General features: G+C 41.4%; 1 protein-coding gene across 1 annotated transcript; it reads right to left on the reverse strand.

Moving 5' to 3' along the window:
- Nucleotides 1–613: 613 nt before the first annotated feature.
- LRRIQ4 (leucine rich repeats and IQ motif containing 4) lies at nucleotides 614–17818 on the reverse strand. The gene is given in 8 exon segments (XM_016202991.2): nucleotides 614–766; nucleotides 4304–4500; nucleotides 5759–5897; nucleotides 7463–7636; nucleotides 11765–12713; nucleotides 12715–12752; nucleotides 12754–12822; nucleotides 17756–17818. Coding segments are annotated over 7 exon segments (1692 nt in total). The 5' UTR covers nucleotides 12796–12822; nucleotides 17756–17818.
- Nucleotides 17819–18930: the final 1112 nt, after the last annotated feature.

Here is an 18930-nt window from a genome sequence, read left to right on the forward strand (position 1 = left end):
ACCTGTGGTGATGGAACAATTCTGTATCTTGATTATGGTGGTGGCTACATGAAGCTACATGTGACAAAACTGCATTGACCTACACACACACACACACACACACACGCACACGCACATGCACATACACACAAATGAGCGTATGTATAATGATGGAATCTAAATAAGTTCTCTTGATGGTACCAATGTAGATTTTCTGGTTTTGTTATTGAATTATAGTTATATAAGATGTCAACACTAAGGGAGGGTAAAGGGTACATGGACCTCTCTTTGGAATTTCCTATGAATATATAATTATTTCAAAATTAAAATTTTTTAAAAGTAGAATACTGTAACGAACATCCATGTACCTATTAGATGCTTCTGCAATGATCAGCTTATGGTTAGTCTTGTTTCATTTGGATCCCTCACTCTTACCTCTCCCTGATATTATTCTGAAGCAATTCCCAGGCTTCATATCATTTTATCACAAATATTTCAGTAAAAGTAAGAATCTTTATTTGTACACATAACCATAATTCTGTGAATAATGTTAGTGTGGTGGCCATCTAATTCCTATATATGTTGCCTTCTTAATCCACCAGGGTTCATTACCTCAAGTCATTAATCTACAAAATTATTTCTTCTTTTCCTTTACAGGTTTTTCTTTTACATCTTTCTTTCCTTTCTTAGGTTTTGGAGAATTCTTCCCTTTCTTTCGCAGTTTTAACAGTTCACCAAATCTCCCAAATCCTTTCCGTACCATCATTCCGCGCCACCACGCCTGAAGCTGAAAACGAGAGAAACCCAAACAGCGTCAGCTGGTATCGTGGGGATGGTTACGTCTCTTTGTTCTGACATGTGGTTTTAAAGATGTGGAGGATGGAACGTGATTGGAACTCTACACCTTATTATTTCTCTTTCTCAACTGGCCAGTCTTCCAGGAATTTTTTTTTTTTTAAGTATTGGGTATTTTTATGCGCCAAGCACTGTCCTAAACCTTTGGGAAACAGCAGTTAAATACTGTTGTCACTGCCTTTGGGGAGCTCACGTTCCAATGAGGGGACGAGACAATAAACAGTAAACACATGCATGGATCATGAGACATGTGTTCCGTGCCCTGGAGACGACAGCGCGCAGTAAGGGGACCCGGGAGTGCCTCTGCCCGGCCTGCCTTCTGGCTGCTAGACTTCCCATGCCCCTGCCTGCCCACAGCCCGCCCTCCCTGCCTCTTCCCTCCCGCCTACTCAGGAACATCCCTCCTCTAGTAGTAAGTAGGCTCTTGGAAACTTTATCATCCAGAACTGTGAGGAAATACATTTCTGTTGTTGAAGCCTAATCTATGGCTTGTTGTTACGGTAGCCTGAGCTAACTGAGGCAGTCATTTTTCCAGTGAGGCCTACCCTATCATTTAAATTGAAATCCCGCAACACACACACACACACACAACTTCTAGTAATCTCAGGTCCCCTTGGCTTGAACTTTTTCTCCAATACCACTTATCACTTTCTAACACAGTATATAATTTTGTTTTATATTTCATGTTTTTATTCCCATCACACTAGACTTTAAGCAATATGAGGATAGCTATATTTGTGTTTTGTTCATTGATGTACTTCCGGTGCCTAGAACAATGCCTGGCACATAGTAGAAGCTCAACAAATATTTGTTTAATGAATGAATGAATAAGTTAGGTGGGGTATGCTGTTTTATATAAGGTGGATTAAGGGCAGTTACGAGGATATTTGAGCAGAAACTCAGCAGAGGGCAGAGTCTTGTCCATATCTGGGGGAATCATCTCTGGGCAGGAGGAGCCAGAGTTAAGACCCTGAGGCACAAGCATGCTTGGACGTTGGAAACATACTAAGGATCCTGTCTGTGACTCAAGTAAAGCAAAAATGGGAAAGATGAGATGGGGAGTAAAAGCAGATCAGTTAGGGTGGTGATTTTTCAGGGGACAGTACTGCCCTCTAGAGGCATTCTGAAAATTACAGGGCTTTGTGTTGTCTTCAGGTCTTCAATTGTGTGACATAGCCCCTGGTCCACAAAGGCTTGCCGAGGGTGTGCACGCTTGGGTAGTTTGGAGGCAATCTGTTTCCAAAATTTCAACTTCCGTATATACCCCTTCCTAAAATGTATCTGCCTAGGAACACAGCTGCCCCTCGGCACACCTCTCATCCACCTGTATCTGACTAGGGTGTGTTGCCCTGGACTTCAGAAACCTCTGGGACACCAAAACTAGGACAATTCAAAATAGTTATTATTGATGTGGGCTCTAAGGACATGGTTATCAATCCTTTTGCCTTCCAACTCTTTGCCTTCAAGAAAAGTGGAAGTGGACCAGTTGATTTGTCTGCTAAGAGCCTGGTATCATCTGATTTTGGGGGGTATAAATCTGGGAAACGTTCAAGAGATATGAAAGATACTGCCATTTAAAACAAAATGTAGGCAAAGAAAAACGCTTCTTCCATGCTCATCACCTTATTTATGGGGACTAGGTTTCTCAGCACTTCATCTGTAAAATGAAACACTAGCATAGAGCTGATGCCAAGCCCCATCTCACTCTAGCCATAAGTAATATTTATGCAAGGATACATAAACTATGTGAAAAAGTTTCTATCATTTGTATGTGTATTTCACAGAAATCCTATAGGTCAAATAATTAAACATCAAAATTAATAATAGATGTTATGTTGTTTTGGTCAATTTTATATTACCAATAATTATAATATGACTAATAAAATATAATAATCCAGAACATTAAAAACCCTGTAGTCACAAAAAATTTTTTATTTTAAAATTTAATTTACATAAAAATTTTGGTTGCCTATAAGTATGAAAGGTGATCCATGTGACTTAAAATTACATATATAACTAATACTATATACACACACACACATATATAATCACATAAAACATTAAGATCAATTCTAAAGGGAAAATGGAATAAAAATACATGTTCAAGAAGAAAAGGACATGGCAAAATTTCTGCCTGTAAAATAAGAACTTGTTCAGGTATTTTGTAAATTGATGTTGACTGATGTATCAAATCAAAATAATATTTAGATTCCATTGGGTACATTTAAAATATTGGTTTAAGAGCTATTTGAAAATGTCAATATTTAAAATTCACCAGAAAGTAGATCCCTTGCAATGGTTTAAGCTTAGTGGCAAAAAAATTTAAATACCAATTTTGAAAATGTTCAAGAGGGTGTATGGTTGCCCCGCTGGGTGTGGCTCAGCTGTTGAGCATCAACATAGGATCCAGAAGACTGAGGTTCAATTCCGGGTCAGGGCGCATACTCGGGTTGCGGGCTCCATCCCCAGTAGGGGGCGTGCAGGAGGCAGCCAGTTGACAACTCTCTCATCACTGATGTTTCTGTGTCTCTCTCTCCTCCCTTCCTCTCTCTGAAATCAATAAAGATATATTAAAAAAAAAAAAATAGGGTGTATGGTTTTTCAAAATGCTTTTAGGAAGTTTCCAAAAAGTATTATTATTTTTCTTCCAGTTTAGTCATTCTTGAGTATAAGCATATTAAAATAAATATTGTAATATAAATTACTTTTCTTTTTCCTTTATGTTATAGCTCAGGCATTACTTTGATTTATTAAAATTATGTGGTTTTGGTAGGTTATATTATCTATGAGTTTAATTTCAGGGAAAATGGAAAACGGTTGATTTCAGCAGAGGGGGGCTGATTGACCTGTTTTGACAGCATCAGCCTGACTGCTGAGTGGAAGGTATATTTTAGGGGGAGCAGGTATGGAAGTAGGGTGTGAGAAGATGGGAGCTAGGACCAGTTGAATAAAGAATGCTGAATACTGACTGAAGTGGACACATTCCTGGTCTGCCGGGGGCATCCTTATGTCTCCATGAGCTTGGTGGCCAAGAAGGGGAGTGCCAGGGCTCTTAGCCCTTTGATTAGTTAGCGGCAGAGCAGAACTCTGGTCTCTAGACCTCTGCTCCATAAATGCTTTCATTTCTAATTTTTCAGCCTTCATCTTACTGACTTTAACATCAGCTTTTCACTCCAGTGAATAGTCTAAGAATTTTAGATTGTTTTAGGATTTGAAATTTGGGGTTCTTTTGCCTGGTTGTCGGCTTCTTATCTGACAAGGAGATAAGGAACATAAAAGACAAAAATGCTTGGGTGGTGTTCAAAAGTCTCTCACTTAGCCCTGGGTAAGTAAATAAGAGTCTCTACTCTTAAGGACAAGGTATAGATGTGTAAAGAGCAGCCCCACTGGATAATCTGTAATGTGTTTAACACTAACCCCTCTCCAAAGCAACTATGAATATATTATCCAGAAAGTTTGATGATTTTACCTTTGTCGCTGTTATTTTCATATTTCTTTTCTCCTTAAGGTATGTGAATATAGCCTCTTTGCCTTTGGTGTACACTTCTTTTGGGGGGTCCTCCATGGGATTGTCCATCAGTGTCAGGACATTTAGATTCATTAGACCGTCTAAATCCTCTGGAAGTTCAGTGAGCAAGTTGTCCTCAAGCAGTAATTCTCTCAAAGCTGAAACAATATTTTTAAATGATGAATCTACCTTAAAGACAGGCAAGATTAAAATGTGAATTCTTTAGTCCAGTCACTTTGAAATATTTTTTGTTTCCTACTGGGCCATGTCACAAGAAACATCAGATTCGATAATGCAAACCCAAGTTCTCTTCTTCACGACAACTCAAAGTTGTTGGAACTAGTGTAAATAAGTATTAGAGAAAGGAAAATAGTAAGCACTAAAAAATTTTGAGATTGTTTCATTCCTCCAGGGACCAAGGACAGGATAAAAATGTATAGTCAGGAAGAGCACTAAGGAGCACTGCATGCCCACCCTCAGCCTCTAATCTTGAATGTCTTGCGGGCAGGTAGCAGCTCCCATTCCCACTTCTCATCCTCCTTGCACTAAGAAGTAGTCATAGTTGGAGACATATCTATAAACCTGAAGATTCAGTACATTAAGGAAAAAGTTTTAATCTGGTCCCAGTAGGAACTCAGCAAGAGCTTGTTAACTGAATGGATGGATGAATGGATGTACGAATAATGGAAAATGTTTGAGTGTTTAAATATGAATCATATATGACTTTTCACGTCAATCATGTAGCTCCAAAAGCCCCCTACCTCTATCCCCCACCCCTAGCTGATTTCACCACTTTTATTTTATTTTAAATATATCTTTATTGATTTCAGAGAGAGGAAGGGAGAGAGAGAGACAGAAACATCAATGATGAGAGAGTCATTGATCGGCTGCCTCCTGTATGCCCCCGACTGGGAATCGAGCCCACAACCTGGGCATGTGCCCTAACTGGGAATTGACCTTCGATCTCCTGGATCCTAGGTGGGTGCTCGACCACTGAGCCACACCCAGCAAGGCTGATTTCACCACTCTCCAGTCAGTATTTTTCTTTTCTTCAAGTCACTTAGAGACCTAATTGAATTTACTGCAGGACCCCCCAACTCCCAGTTCCAGCATGTAGTAGGTATTCAGTAAATTATTGTTGATGGTATAATGTGGATGAATTCTAATTTTCTTAGTAGTTGCTATTTACTTTTCTTTTTCAATTCCCAATAACTAATCTGCCTCTGTGAGGTTCTTAGCTGTACTAGTCAGGCACCCGACCTTCCCCACATCACTAGTGAGCCCTAAGAGGTGGTAATGGGGTAGGGCCAAGCTCTCTAAATACTGAAATTGTCTTTAGTAAAACAAAAAAGGCTTCATCAAGGGAAATGCTAGCTTCAAACTCTACTAGGCTGTGGACCTACTAAGATTCCCCACCTTGTCCTTGGCAGATGGCATCTGGAAGTTGCTTAAGCAGATTGTGGCGGCAATCAAGGATTTCCAGGTTAGGCATTGATCCCAAGGTTACTGGCAAGCTCTCTAGATGGTTGTTCTCTATATACAGCTCTTTAAGATTCTGAAATAATATGATAGTATACCATAATGATCCTCACATTGAAAAATGAATTATAATAACTAGAATCACCTGTGAGTTCCCATGTTCTTTCAAGGAGGGTTATTATGCATTGCAATAAAGGGGAAAAAACATTTAAAGGACCATCATCAAAAAGTTATTTTTGAGTTAAACCATTAGAAATGGTTCCCATTTATGTAGGGAAAATAGAACATGGAAATCTAGTGTTTATTTGTTTCATGAGAACTTTATAGAAAAATAATTTGGATCATTTAACTCCACACATCCAATATTGCCCAAGTGGAAGTAGCCAAGTGTACAAATAATAACTACTTTTGGACCTGGAGAATATTATACTAAGTGAAATAAGCCAGGCAGCGAAAGACAAATATCACATAATCTCGCTTATACGTGGAATCTAAAGAACTTAATAAACTGATGAACAGAACAGATTCAATGACATGGAAGCATGGATGAGACTGATGAATGTCAGAGGGATGAAGGAGGGTGGGTGGGTGGAGGGGGAGAGAGTAACCAAAGAATTTATGTGCATATATATACAACCCAAGGACATGGACAATGGTGGGGAGAGGGACTGGGGAGGGGGAAGGAACAGGGTGGAATGGGTCATTGGGGAGAAAAAGGGACATCTGTAATATTTTAAACAATAATAAAATTAAAACAAAACAAAAAAAACCCCAAAACAACAAATAATAACTACTTTCAAATTCACTGGGCAAAAATTTGTTTGTATTTCACCTTAAGATTTTGGAGAGTGTGACAGTACATGTACAATGAGCAGGATGATGAACGGAGTTCTTTGAACACAGGGCAAAGGATGGAGAATTAGGAAGAGGAACTCTGTGTTGTAGGTGAGAAGTATTTGTGCTATACAGACAATTGCTCAGTTCCATGACCGGGATAATGTAGTGTTATCCTACTTTATCAGTGTTAAGAGTGCAGTACCAAGAGCATAAAAAAATAACAATTCTTTAACATATGCATAAAGGTAAAGACACACTAGTATGGCTTCTTTGAATGAAGTTATCTTGTTGTTTTTTCTAGGATTTAGCATAGTGCTGTGGACCCATCTTCAGCGAACCAGGAGCAACAGTGAAATAGACCATGATTTGCCATCTACCATGTAGGGTGGGAAGCCTATTGCCCCATCCAAAATGTAGTTCCCAGCCATGTCACCTGTATGATATTTTAACTTCTAAATAGTACAACTTTCAGGGGCAAGTTATAAAAAGAGGAAACTAAATGAAAAACAATATGGCTCAATTTCTGCAAATAAAACATTCCAAACAACACAGTGGAAAGGAGTATGACATGACATACCCAACAGTAATCACAAAATAATATTCTTCAGGTTTAAATCTGGGGGTTGCTCAGGAAGACAGTAGAAGGCTCAAAGTATAATAATGACTGCTTGTTTGGAGCTGGAAATCTAGTGTGTTTGGTTCCACGCACAGCCTGTAGGGACAGGGCCATGTTTTCTCAATATCGCCCAACTTAAGGAATCAGTAGGCGTGTACTTCTTTGCCTGTTCATTTGGGAAGGCTTACCTGTAGTTTCCCAATGTCCTCTGGCACATAGGAGAGCTTGGCTCCCTGATCTTGCCCAATGTATAATTTCTCCAAAGACTCTAAAGAAAAGATTTCTTCCGGGAAGAAAAAGAACTGATTCCCGCTTAGTCCAAGAATCTTCAATTTTGAAAGTGAGCTGATGTCTGAAGGTAACTAAAAGTATGCCAAAAAGATAAGTTTCAGGTTAAGATTTTTTTCTTTTAAATCCTCACCTGAGGATATGTTTATTGATTTTAGAGAGAGAGGAAGGGGGAAGAGAGAGAGAGGCATTGATGTGAGAGAGAAACATCGATCATTGATTGGCTGCCTCCTGCACATGCTCCGCCTGGGATTGAACCCACAACCTAGGTATGTGACCTGACTGGAAATCAAACCCACAACCTTTTTTTTTTTTTTTTTGGCTGTATGGGACGACACTCCAACCAGCTGAGCCACTTGGCCAGGGCAGGTCAAGATTATTTTTAACAGTAATAAAATAAATTGGGCTTTTAGTTTTGAGGCAGATTGTTAAACAAAAAAATAAAGCAATTTAGCAACTCCTACTCATGACAAATTTGCACATATGTTTGCATATATTCTATTTATACTTGCAGACCTAAAGTAGAGAGTTCCACTTTTTCCCTGAGCCTCTCTGCTCTTCACTCTTAGACATTGCTTTAAATTGGAGCAATTTTAACCTTTATTGCAAATTTTTGACCTGTAGTGTAGCAAATGCTTGACACTGCTGAAAGAAAAAGAACTGAAGTTATTAGTGTAATATTGCAATTATAATATTCAAAATTAATTCAGTTATTAGAAGTGATAAATTTAGTGACATGGCCTCTCACCCTAAAAGGCTTTATTTAATTCAGCAATTTTTTCTACAAGTCCAATTATCTTTGTATCAGGAAATAGAGTTTCTGGACAGGGCTTCCATATATAGGTTGTGCACTACACAAGTCCAAGTGTGCAAAATGGCATGGTGACACTCAGCCCTGTAGCTGCAACTGCACTTATATATATTTTTTACATTCAATATTATTCTGTATTAGTTTCAGATGTACTGCATACTGGTTAGACAGTCACATACTTTGCAGAGGGTCCCTCCAATATTTCAAGTACCCACCTGACACTGTGCATAGGTATTACAATATTATTGATTATATTCCCTATGCTGTAATTTACATCTCTGTGACTATTCTTTAACTACCAATTTGTAGTTCTTAATCCCTTCACCTTTTTCACCCAGCCCCCCAACCCTCTTCCCCTCTGGCAACCACGAGCCTGATCTCTGTAATCTGTTAGGTTTGGACAAAAGCTTAATGTTCCTGAGGGCTCCCTCTCCCCCCATACGAGAATGTAAACTTTAGGTAAACTCATTTCCCGAGCCACATTCTGTTCGTTATGCTTGACAACGTTCACTCCCTGCATGAGAAGGTTATCTCAAGCAACAATCTGTTCCTTACATTCAACAGCTCTCTACTCCTGCTCAGAAAAAGCTGTGCTCGTGCCAAAAACTTCCCTCCCTACACACTATAAAAAGACTTGCTCCCCAGCCACTCGCACTGATGCCACTTGGCGCTCAGCCCATCCGTATTCAGATGCTTTAACCATCTGTATTCAGATGTCCTAATAAAATTGCCTTTACCTTCTCATCTGGCCTCATGTGTTCCTTCTCAACAAGCCTAAATACTATGAGTCTGTTTCATTTTTGTTTGTTCATTTATTTTGCTCTTTAGATTCCCCATATAAATGAAATCATATGGTATTTGTCTTTCTCTGACTTATTTCACTTAGCACAATACCTTCTATGCTGTCAAAAAGAGTAAAATTTCATTCTCTTTTAGAGTTGTAACTCAGCAACTTTGAAAATTCAGTTGAGATCTCAGTTGGATGCAAACAATGAAGGCTATTATATATTGTCCTATTTCTTCCCTCCAGTGAACACCAAGACCTGTGTGCCCTATGCAGGTTTTAGGTAGGCATTTCACAGACTCCCAGACATTCAGGGTTGGAAGGCCCTCTATTCTTACCCTCTAAGACTGTGGCTAACCATCCCACCCACAGTTAGTTAAACACCATCTCCAGAAATGAGAAGCTCATTACTATGGATGCAGACCTCTAATCAACAGATTTTCTTCTTTTGTCAAGCCAAAATCTGTGTCACTATTGTATCCACCTATTGGTCTTTCTGGCCCTCTGGAACCACATGGAAAAATCTCATTCTTAAAATGTGTGACACACTCACCTATTGATTATATTACAATTATTTTCCTACAATTTTCTTGTAGGAAAAAAAAATTAAAAGCCCAGCTATATATCTCAACAGCTTCTTAGCTCACTTTAAACCCCTGCCCCTTTATCTAGCTTTATTCCTAACTGGGAAATCCTTCCGAACAGTTTCCTGCTTTAGCCCTTGGGCTTTCCTCCCACTGTCTCCCTAATCTGCTACTCTGCTTTCCTAGTTCAGCTTAGCCCAGACCTCTCTAACCATGGGCAAAATAGATAGATAACTGGGAAATAGGTCAAAAGAAAGCCCCTTGTAGAGATAACCTGTCAGTAAAAGTCTCACACACCTGGAATCTTCTGTAAGACATTTTTCTTTTTACTGTGTAGAGTGAGGGCTAATTTTCCTAAACATGCTGTAAAATGTTTACAGTTTTATTTAACTAATTAAAAAAAAAATCAGGACCAGTCAATCAATCTCCAGAGTAACTGATGTTTACACTTTCCTTCCCATCTATTTAAAAATTCTTCATCAGGCAGTTAAAATAATGAGAAAAGATTTTTCAATCTAACCACTTCATCATAACCTAGCAATTTCACTCTTACTGCTATTTACTTAGCTCACAGGTTTAGCTTTTCTTTTTCAAAGCACATTGAACGTTTAAAGGTTTTTTTCCCCCTAGGGATATTCAAGATCCATAATTAACCCCATCACAGTCATATTAAAGTATAGTGGAAGTAAATCTGGATGTGCAGAAACCTACAGAGCGTCAGGGGAGGACAATGACTGCTCACTCAACAACCGAGCTATAGCCACGTTGAGAATGGGTTTTCTCCTTTAATAGAAATGTATCACACAAATAAAATCCATCTACACACATGGTATAAGTCAGCTATTTTTGCCTCTATCTACCTAGGCAAGAAAAAGCTACTGGGCAGACTTCAAAAGCCAGAAACCCATCAGGTAAATCTTTGGGATGAGAGAGATAAGGAGCCGGCTTAAAGGCCATGTGTCATAGGGGACAGAAAAGCACAGGGGGTTACAGGAGATAGTAGCATAAGAGGAAACTGAGAAGGGAAGACAAAAAGCAAAAGCCACTGTCATAAGAATGGGACACAGATTTTCATGTTCGATATAATATTTAACATGTCCACATTTCAGCGCAGTTGACTTGTGGTAAAACTTGGTTTTGGATGAGGTTTATCTTTGTTAAGGAGCCATCTGTGTGTGATTCCCTCCTCCACCCTGATCTCTTAAAATCTCTCACAGGAAAGGATTAGGTATCACCCATGACTCGTAGGAATTAAGTCAAGGTGTTACTCTTCCCATGGGCTCTTTATTTCTTGAAACTTTCACTCCAACTGCTTTGGAAGGAGGGAGTTTATCCACTGTAAAGGAATTTTTTTCATCAGTGGTGAAATAGTTAAAGGGATGGGCAGCCGGCCTCTCCTGGAACGTCTAAAATCCTCCAAGGCGGGTTGCTACTTATGTACAGATTAAATCCTAGATTCACTTCCTAAACCTTAAAGTTACTATCAAAATATCTACTTGCTGAAAGGCAGTTTTAAAACTCTATGGCAGCCCGGCTGGGTGTGGCTCGGCTGTTGAGCATTGACCTAGGATCCAGGAGATCGAGATTTGATTCTCGGTCAGGGCACATGCCTGGGTTGCGGGTTCGATCCCCAGTCGGGGGCGAGTAAGAGGCAGCCGATCAATGACTCATCATTTATGTTTCTATCTCTCTCTCTCCTTCTCCCTTCCTCCCTCTGAAATCAATAAAAACATATTTTAAAAAACCAAAACTTTGTGAGCATTAAATGAGATAACCCATGTCACACACTGTGCCCAGTGACTGACAAACCTATTGTAAATCCACATTAGCTACTATTTATGATTAACAGTATTGGGGGAGGGGAGTAATATAAATGACCATCTTGTTGGGTATATTTATTAACCCTGGATTTTCGCCCACAAAACCAGTTCGAACGGCCTGATGTTTAGGCCCAGCACCGCCCCAACTTAGGGCAGGAAGGGCGCTTGAGGAGAGCAAGGGGGCAGCCGGGAAGGGCCAGTACCTGCCAGATCTTATTGTCATCCAGCGCCAGGATCTCCAGGTTCCTCAGAGAGCACACCTGCGGCGGGAAGCTCTCCAGGTGGTTCTGGCTGAGGTCCAGGAAGCGCAGGTTGCCCAGGCGGCGGAAGGAGCGGCGCAGCGCGCGCAGGCCGGTGGCGCGCACGTAGAGCAGGTGCAGCGCCGTCCAGCGGCAGACGAGGCGCGGCACCTTCTCCAGCGGGTTCCCGTTCAGCCCCAGCTCCGTCATGTCCAGGAGCCCCTCCAGGGTGTGCGGGATGAAGTGCAGGCGGTTGTAGGACAGATCCAGCACCGACAGTTTGCTGCACTGGCACAGGGCCTCGGGCAGCGCGTGCAGGCTGTTGTGAGCCACGTAGAGCTTCTGCAGCCTGGTCAGGTTCCCGATCTCCTCGGGGATGGCCGTGAGCTTGTTCTCGTCGAGGTCGATGATCTCCAGGTGGTAGAGCACGCAGAGCTCGGGCGGGAAAACTTCAAAATGGTTTTGCTTCAGGTAGATCTCCCTCAGTTTGGTCTGGTTCACGATTTCCATGGGCAGGGCGCTCAGGTGGTTTCCCGACAGCCCGAGCAGCTCCAGGTGGTGAAGGAGTTTGCAGATTTCGATGGCCACCTCGGCCAGCTCGGTGCGGTAGAGGCGCAGCTGGCGCAGCGAGCGGATGCTGCTGACCACCTGCAGCGAGGCGGGCTGCAGCGGGTTGTCGCTCAAGTCCAGCCCCTCCAGGCGGCTCAGCTTCCCCAGCTCGGGGCACAGCTCGCTCAGCCTGTTCTGGTTCAGGTAGAGGACCTTGACATTCTTCAAGTGCTGGATAGCCTTGGGGATTTCTTCAATCTGGTTGTTTTCCAGGTGCACTTCTTCTAATTCTTTTAATTCTAAGATCTCCTGTGGAATAGTGTCCAAGTTCTGATTAGAAGCATCAATAAAAAATGTTCTATCAGATTTGCTGTGGATCATATTTCTGAGGTCTTTTCAGATGAATCTTCCACTGATTTTATGATGTCGTTTGATGTTATTTTCATGGAAAATTCAAATATTCAAAATATGAACTATTGTGAAAAGAAAGAAAAAAAAAATCAGAGTTTACCTGCCACCAGACTTGTATCCTTAAGAGAGATAAAATTTAAATTTGGTTGATTAAATGTAGTGCCTCGACGTTATGACACAATATAAAATATAGGTTTTTGTGCTTCGTGTTGGGAGGAGAAGCAGAGTGTGTACTCCGCCTTCTCCTAACAGATTGACTAATCTAAAAAAAAAAAAATCGTCTAATTTCAGTTTTTAAAAATGTCTACCTTGATTCTATTTCCAGGTAGGATGTAGAAAGTTGCAAAAGATCATTGGTCTTACCGTAAACACTGAGAAAACACTAGAAAAAAAATATTTTAAAATATTGTATTTTTCCTTAAAACCACTAGCGAGTCGTGGATACAAAGGTCAAGAGGATTAAATCTGAGAGATGAACTAATCCCTCCTCAATAAGTAGAGACCAGTGGGCACTTTTATGCCTGGTGGCATTTTTCAAGTTTGGTGACTGGCAGGTACAGAAACAAGCCTCCCATAGCTATAAGCAAAGGACCTTCTGGGACAAGGGACACCAGCCAAACTTTTAACAGCCATGTGCGAGCTGGCCTGGTGGACTAGAACCTGGAGGAGCCCCAAATGCAGAGTCAGTTCTCCCCCATCAGACTGGGGCACCTCAGTGGCTTTAGAGAAGGTTGCAGGCTGGACTAAGAAGCAGAGAGAGATCCTGTCCCCTCATGGTCTTAGATCCCTAGGCCTGGCTGGGGGGAGGGGCTTATATCCCTAAGCAGTACATTTGAAATTGTGGTGGATCGAAATGAACTAAAGCTGCAACCCAGAAAGAAACTATATGGAGAGATAAATCATGTCCGTGGATTAGAACACTCAATAATGCTGGAGAGATGCCAATACGCTCCAGATTGCTCTATTGTTTCATTGTAATCCCAATCAAAATCTCAGCAAGCTTTTTTCTTTCTTTTCTGGTAGAAGCTAACAAGCTTATTCTAAAATTTATATTAAAATGCCAAAGACCTGGAATTGCAAAAGACAATCTTGAATAATAAGAACAAAATTGGCAGACTTACACTACTAGATTTATAAATCCTATAAATCTAAGATGTTAATATTGTATTACAGAAGACTAAGTCCTTGATCATGAACACACACACACTCAGAGCCCAAGGGAGAAGGCACAGAAGACACATGATGGTGGCCAGATGGTGGCCAGGTTAACTGTAGTGTCTCTGACTTGCCTTGCCAGGGCAGGGGTGGGCGGGGTACTGAGCCTCAGTCCCTAGATGGAGGGGGGATGTGTCCAGCCCCACACTAAATATTACTGCTGCATGCAATTTCATGGTATGTGGTTCAGATCCTTATTACTATATACCTACCCTCAAAAAGAGCTCTGGGATGGTGTTTCTGTTATTTAAAGAAAGAAAAAGATATGTCATTGATTAAATTATATCTAAAACTAGCTGTCTCCAGCATTTTTTGTTATTTGATCACCAGACAGATTAATACTGTTCAATCCTATAGGATAAAATCTCCAGTTACCTCAATTCAAACTACTGAAATGCTAAAGGCTCCTAGATAATCCACAGTATTCAGACTGAGGCAATAACATAAATAAAAATAAAGAACACCCAGTGTAACACATAGAAATTCAATTTCTTTGACATGACCTCTTTTTCTCCTTTCTGTCTGTCCACTCCCTTTCTTAATCATTAAGCCCTTAGGACATCAGAGTTTGGTCAGCATCAAACTGTCTTAAGAACTAAGCCTCAGGTCTGTTGACCACAGAATCAGAGTTTCTGGTCAAGCTAAAGATAACATCTTGACAACTGTGCTTCATCCCCAGGCCCATGAAAGCAGAGCAACCCTAGGGACCACAACCTCATGAAATCAGATATAACAATCCCATGGCTGACATCAGGGCCTGATATAATGATCATATACTCCCTACCCTGTCCCGAAACAATCAGCAGAGCCCAGGCTCTGGCTCCTTTAACTACCATGATTAATGAATTATTTTCCCCCTATATAACCCATCCCCCGAAAGCCATCTGGGAGCTAGGTCTTTGAGCACTAGTTTACCTGTGGCTCCAGGCTTGGCACCATTTCCTAAACTAATAAACCCTTACATTCTTAGCCGCAAACTCCTATTTGCATTTTACTGGGTCTTGACGTGCACTGGCAAATGGGCCCCTTTAGTCCAGTAACACCAGGACACTTACGTGCTGTAGGCTTTACTTAAATTAACCTATTTAATCCTCACCAGAACCCTAGGAAGGAGGCACTATTATGATTCCTGTTTTACAGATAAACTAAATAACTAAAAGGGCTCTCCTCAGGACATAGTAGGACATGGGAGCAGAAGCAGGGAATTTGACTCAACCTCACACAGGTTTTTAGCATCACTTGTTCACAAGAAGCCTGTTTTTTATTAGAATAATTCACATTGGGTGTGAGGTTTCAGGCTTGATTTTTTCTTTCTCAGCCTTCCAACAGTCATCTGGGGAAAATTTTTGTGGACTAGTCATCCTGATTAGGGTTAACACAGTGTGTCTGGGCTTCCAGACACATAAAAGAACTTATTTCTCCTAACATTCATCTTGCTCCATGATGAAACCTGACTAGAATGTCTGAATGTGTGTGTATATATATATATATTATCTCATCTTAATCAGATATCCCATATGTGTCTGGAACCAATTTGATGGCCTGAAAGCTATATATATCATATATCATTAGTGGACTTAATAAAAGGAGTTTGTGGGGAACTTTGTAAAATATTGTCTAACCACTATGCTATACACCTAAAACTATACAAAATAATATTGAAAATAAATAAATAAATGTTGTAAAGCCAGGATTTGCAATAGCTTTGCCAGTAATTCAGCCACAGTAAATAAGAATGGGGAAGATTGATTCCTTATTGGCTATTTTTCCCCCCTAGAAATTGGTACGTGAAAATGGTCACATTAACTTATTACAATCCAATATTACTGTGGTGTTTCTAAGTGGAATAACTTGTTGCATCATTATTTTAAAGAGCTAGGGTTGGACAGTTTAATAATTAGCCCTTCTTTATGTAACTTCAATGCCCAAGAAAACCATTTAGGGAAATTATCAACCCTCTCAAATGTACATCCTGTTGATGCTTATGTTTCCACATCTAATTACACACATACTGGATAGATAAGATTAGGGTCCTGAGGTTAATATGGTGCGACTCTCTCTGATTACATTTCTAGTTAAAATTATTTCAAGATTTTGCTTAAAACTTCACCTGGGAGCTCTTCCCTCTAATACAGACAAGCTAAAAGTAGCCTTAATTGACCTAGGACTAGAAAATCATGTAATGGTAACACTACCCTTCGCTTTGATAAAAATTTCTTGGAAGCTATAAAATCCCTTGAAAAAATTTTGTCTCCTTTCAACTAATACTAAACTGAAGTTCCATATAAACTTCAGACATCAGTGAAAAACTTTTTATAAGCACACAACTTGAAGGTGTGCTTCCATCCCCACTGTCGCCAAATTTATTGACCTGAAATAGCTTCTCAGGACTTGTTTCCTTTAAATAGACTCAAAAGTTGCATCTTATCCATTTTTTTAAAAAATGTTTCACTCTCAGTCCCTCACACCTATCATCAAACTATAGATCTAGTGACTCATTGACAAGGCCTTTTTCCCCCTTCTGTTTTGAAAACTTGTTTTTTCGAAATGTTACTTGTATAATGAGCAGGGAAGTTTTGGACACTACTTCACTATTAAATAATCACTGACATTTTCTCATCTCATCAGATAATAAGAATGTAAACTTCTTATGCAATGCACTCTTTTATCCATGAGCCAAAATCATTTAAAAATAACAAAACACTCATTTTTCCATGTGCATATTCAGTACCTAAACATTCATACATGAACACCAGAAGTCAGCATTTGAGATACTTGTCAGAAAATCCAACCAGGAGTTTATTCTGTTCCAATGTTTGCTAGCACCTCAGTTAAGCCATCTGACAGCTGTGAAAAATAGCCAATGGATATGTTAAATATTCCCCCAGATCATTTGAGTTCTGTCTCCATATTATCAGGAAACAACTTACCTAGACCCTATTATCATAATTAAACACCATGCTGTTGGCTTTCTAAATAGAGTTACAATAAAACCAATTGTTTCAAACCAATTGTTTGAAAAATATTTCTGGATCTTCTACAAAACTATAGTCAAAGACATGTCTATTAACTTACTTACATAAAGCTATACCTACTAAACTTTCCTACTATAGCATGCCAGAAAAAATGTAAATGCTGCCTTTTATTGATGCAAGGGGATTACATACCCTCATATATTCTCTTTGGTTCTGACTTCTAGAAAGCTCAGATTCAAGTTAGACCTTTACTCTGGGTTTTTTACACACAAGCACCCAGTGAATCCATTCAAGTTTCCTTCAAGCCAGCTCAGCAACATCTCTCTCCCCCACTTCCCCTACCCTCAGTGATTCTCAAAGGGAGGGTTTGTTGCTGTCCCCTCTCCCCCCACTACATCCCTCCTCCATCTGGAAATCATTGGGGGTAATGAGAAATGTACTGATAGAAATGAGTTGTACATATGGTCAGCATCTTTTTGACCATCTGTTTAATATGCTTTAAACATTGCAGGCTGTATTTTTGTGTAAATACCGTTTTTGTTTTGCTAAGGCAGCTAGGGAGAATAGTGCGGTAGGTGCTGTTGGTCTGGTTAAAGCAGTTCTTTTCTGCTTATTCTGTTCTCATCCTGTTTCTTAGTCACTCTCTAAAACAAAAGTCTGATTCTGCACTTCTTGTTCCCTTGCAAGACTATGTCTCTGTCCCCCTGGAGTAGCAAGTAATTAATACTCAACCTCTCTTTCCTTTATCTTCTTAATTCAAAACACTGTAAGGGAGGCGTAGGGAAGGGCAGATGCTGGACTGTACCTGCACTCACACCTTAGTTCTTCAAGCCACCTCTCCACTTCGTTGGGAGCACGTAAGGTAAATGAACACATAGTTGTCTGTTCTCTGTCATCACCATGTTTCATCTGAAATGATATTTCAAGTGATGTTTAAAACCTGTGGGCCACATAGGGTTTTAGGAGACTCCTGCCTTGCCCAGCACAACAATTTCTTGGCAGTGGAGCACCGGTCTGGACTTGCCTAGTGGGGCAGCATGAGGCAGAGAGGATTCAGGCATTTTGTTTTTCACCTTTGAACTGTGTTCATAAACAGCATCCTTGTACTCAGAGGGTCTCTTTCTGGTTCCAGAGTCCTCTACAGGGCCCTGGACTTCCTTCTCTTGGGGCCATAGCACCTCCAAACAGAAGGCCTCCCCTTCCGTCCTCCCTCTTCTCCCTCCCATGCCCAAGTGCTAAATCCCGATCATGCTACCCTGTAACTATCTCTGGGTTTTCCCCCTCATTCCCCCAAGTCCAGTCTTAGCTGAGGCCTTACGATCTCTCCTGGGCTGCTGCAGCTGCTTCAGACCTCACCTCCCCGACGCTGTGTCAGATCCACTCCCCGCCAGCTGTGCAGCTCCGAGGGCTCCCAGCGCCACGCTCCATCCCAGTGCTGCTCAGGGGGTGCGCGGGGCGCCACGGGGATCCGGTTCTGCCTGTCCCCTCACTCTCTGTATTCATCTGCGCCACCCCAAGTACCTGCACATCTCCAGCACACACCAAGCAGTTCCCTCCTCTGGCAGGTGCACTCCGCCAGTCAGGATGTCACCTCCTCCAGGAAGCCCTTCCTGATGCTCCCCCAGCTCTCACAGGCTGACCTGCAGCGCCCCTGGCGCTCCCGCAGCCCCGCGCCCTAGCCGGGTTAGTGCTACAGTCCCCTGCACTTGGCCTCCACAGGTGTGTGCACACTCCGGGGAGGGGGCTGTGTCATAATCATCTTTGTAGTCCCCGCCCATCCCAACGGCAGTGCCCCTTACACCTGGAAAACATCTCCCTGCGGAGTGGCCTGGAGCCCACCCACGGCGTGTGTAACCCCGGGGGGGAGAGGGGCGTGATCGGGACCCAGACACGGCGACCAGGGAGCCTCGGCAGCGTGGGCGGTCACAGCGCGCCCCGCCAGGCCCCACGGCCCGCGTGCGTAACCGCAGGGGGTCCCAC

The sequence above is a fragment of the Miniopterus natalensis genome, chromosome 6 (genome assembly GCF_054644295.1).
Source record: "Miniopterus natalensis isolate mMinNat1 chromosome 6, mMinNat1.hap1, whole genome shotgun sequence".
In the NCBI taxonomy this organism is placed as follows: Eukaryota; Metazoa; Chordata; class Mammalia; order Chiroptera; family Miniopteridae; genus Miniopterus; species Miniopterus natalensis.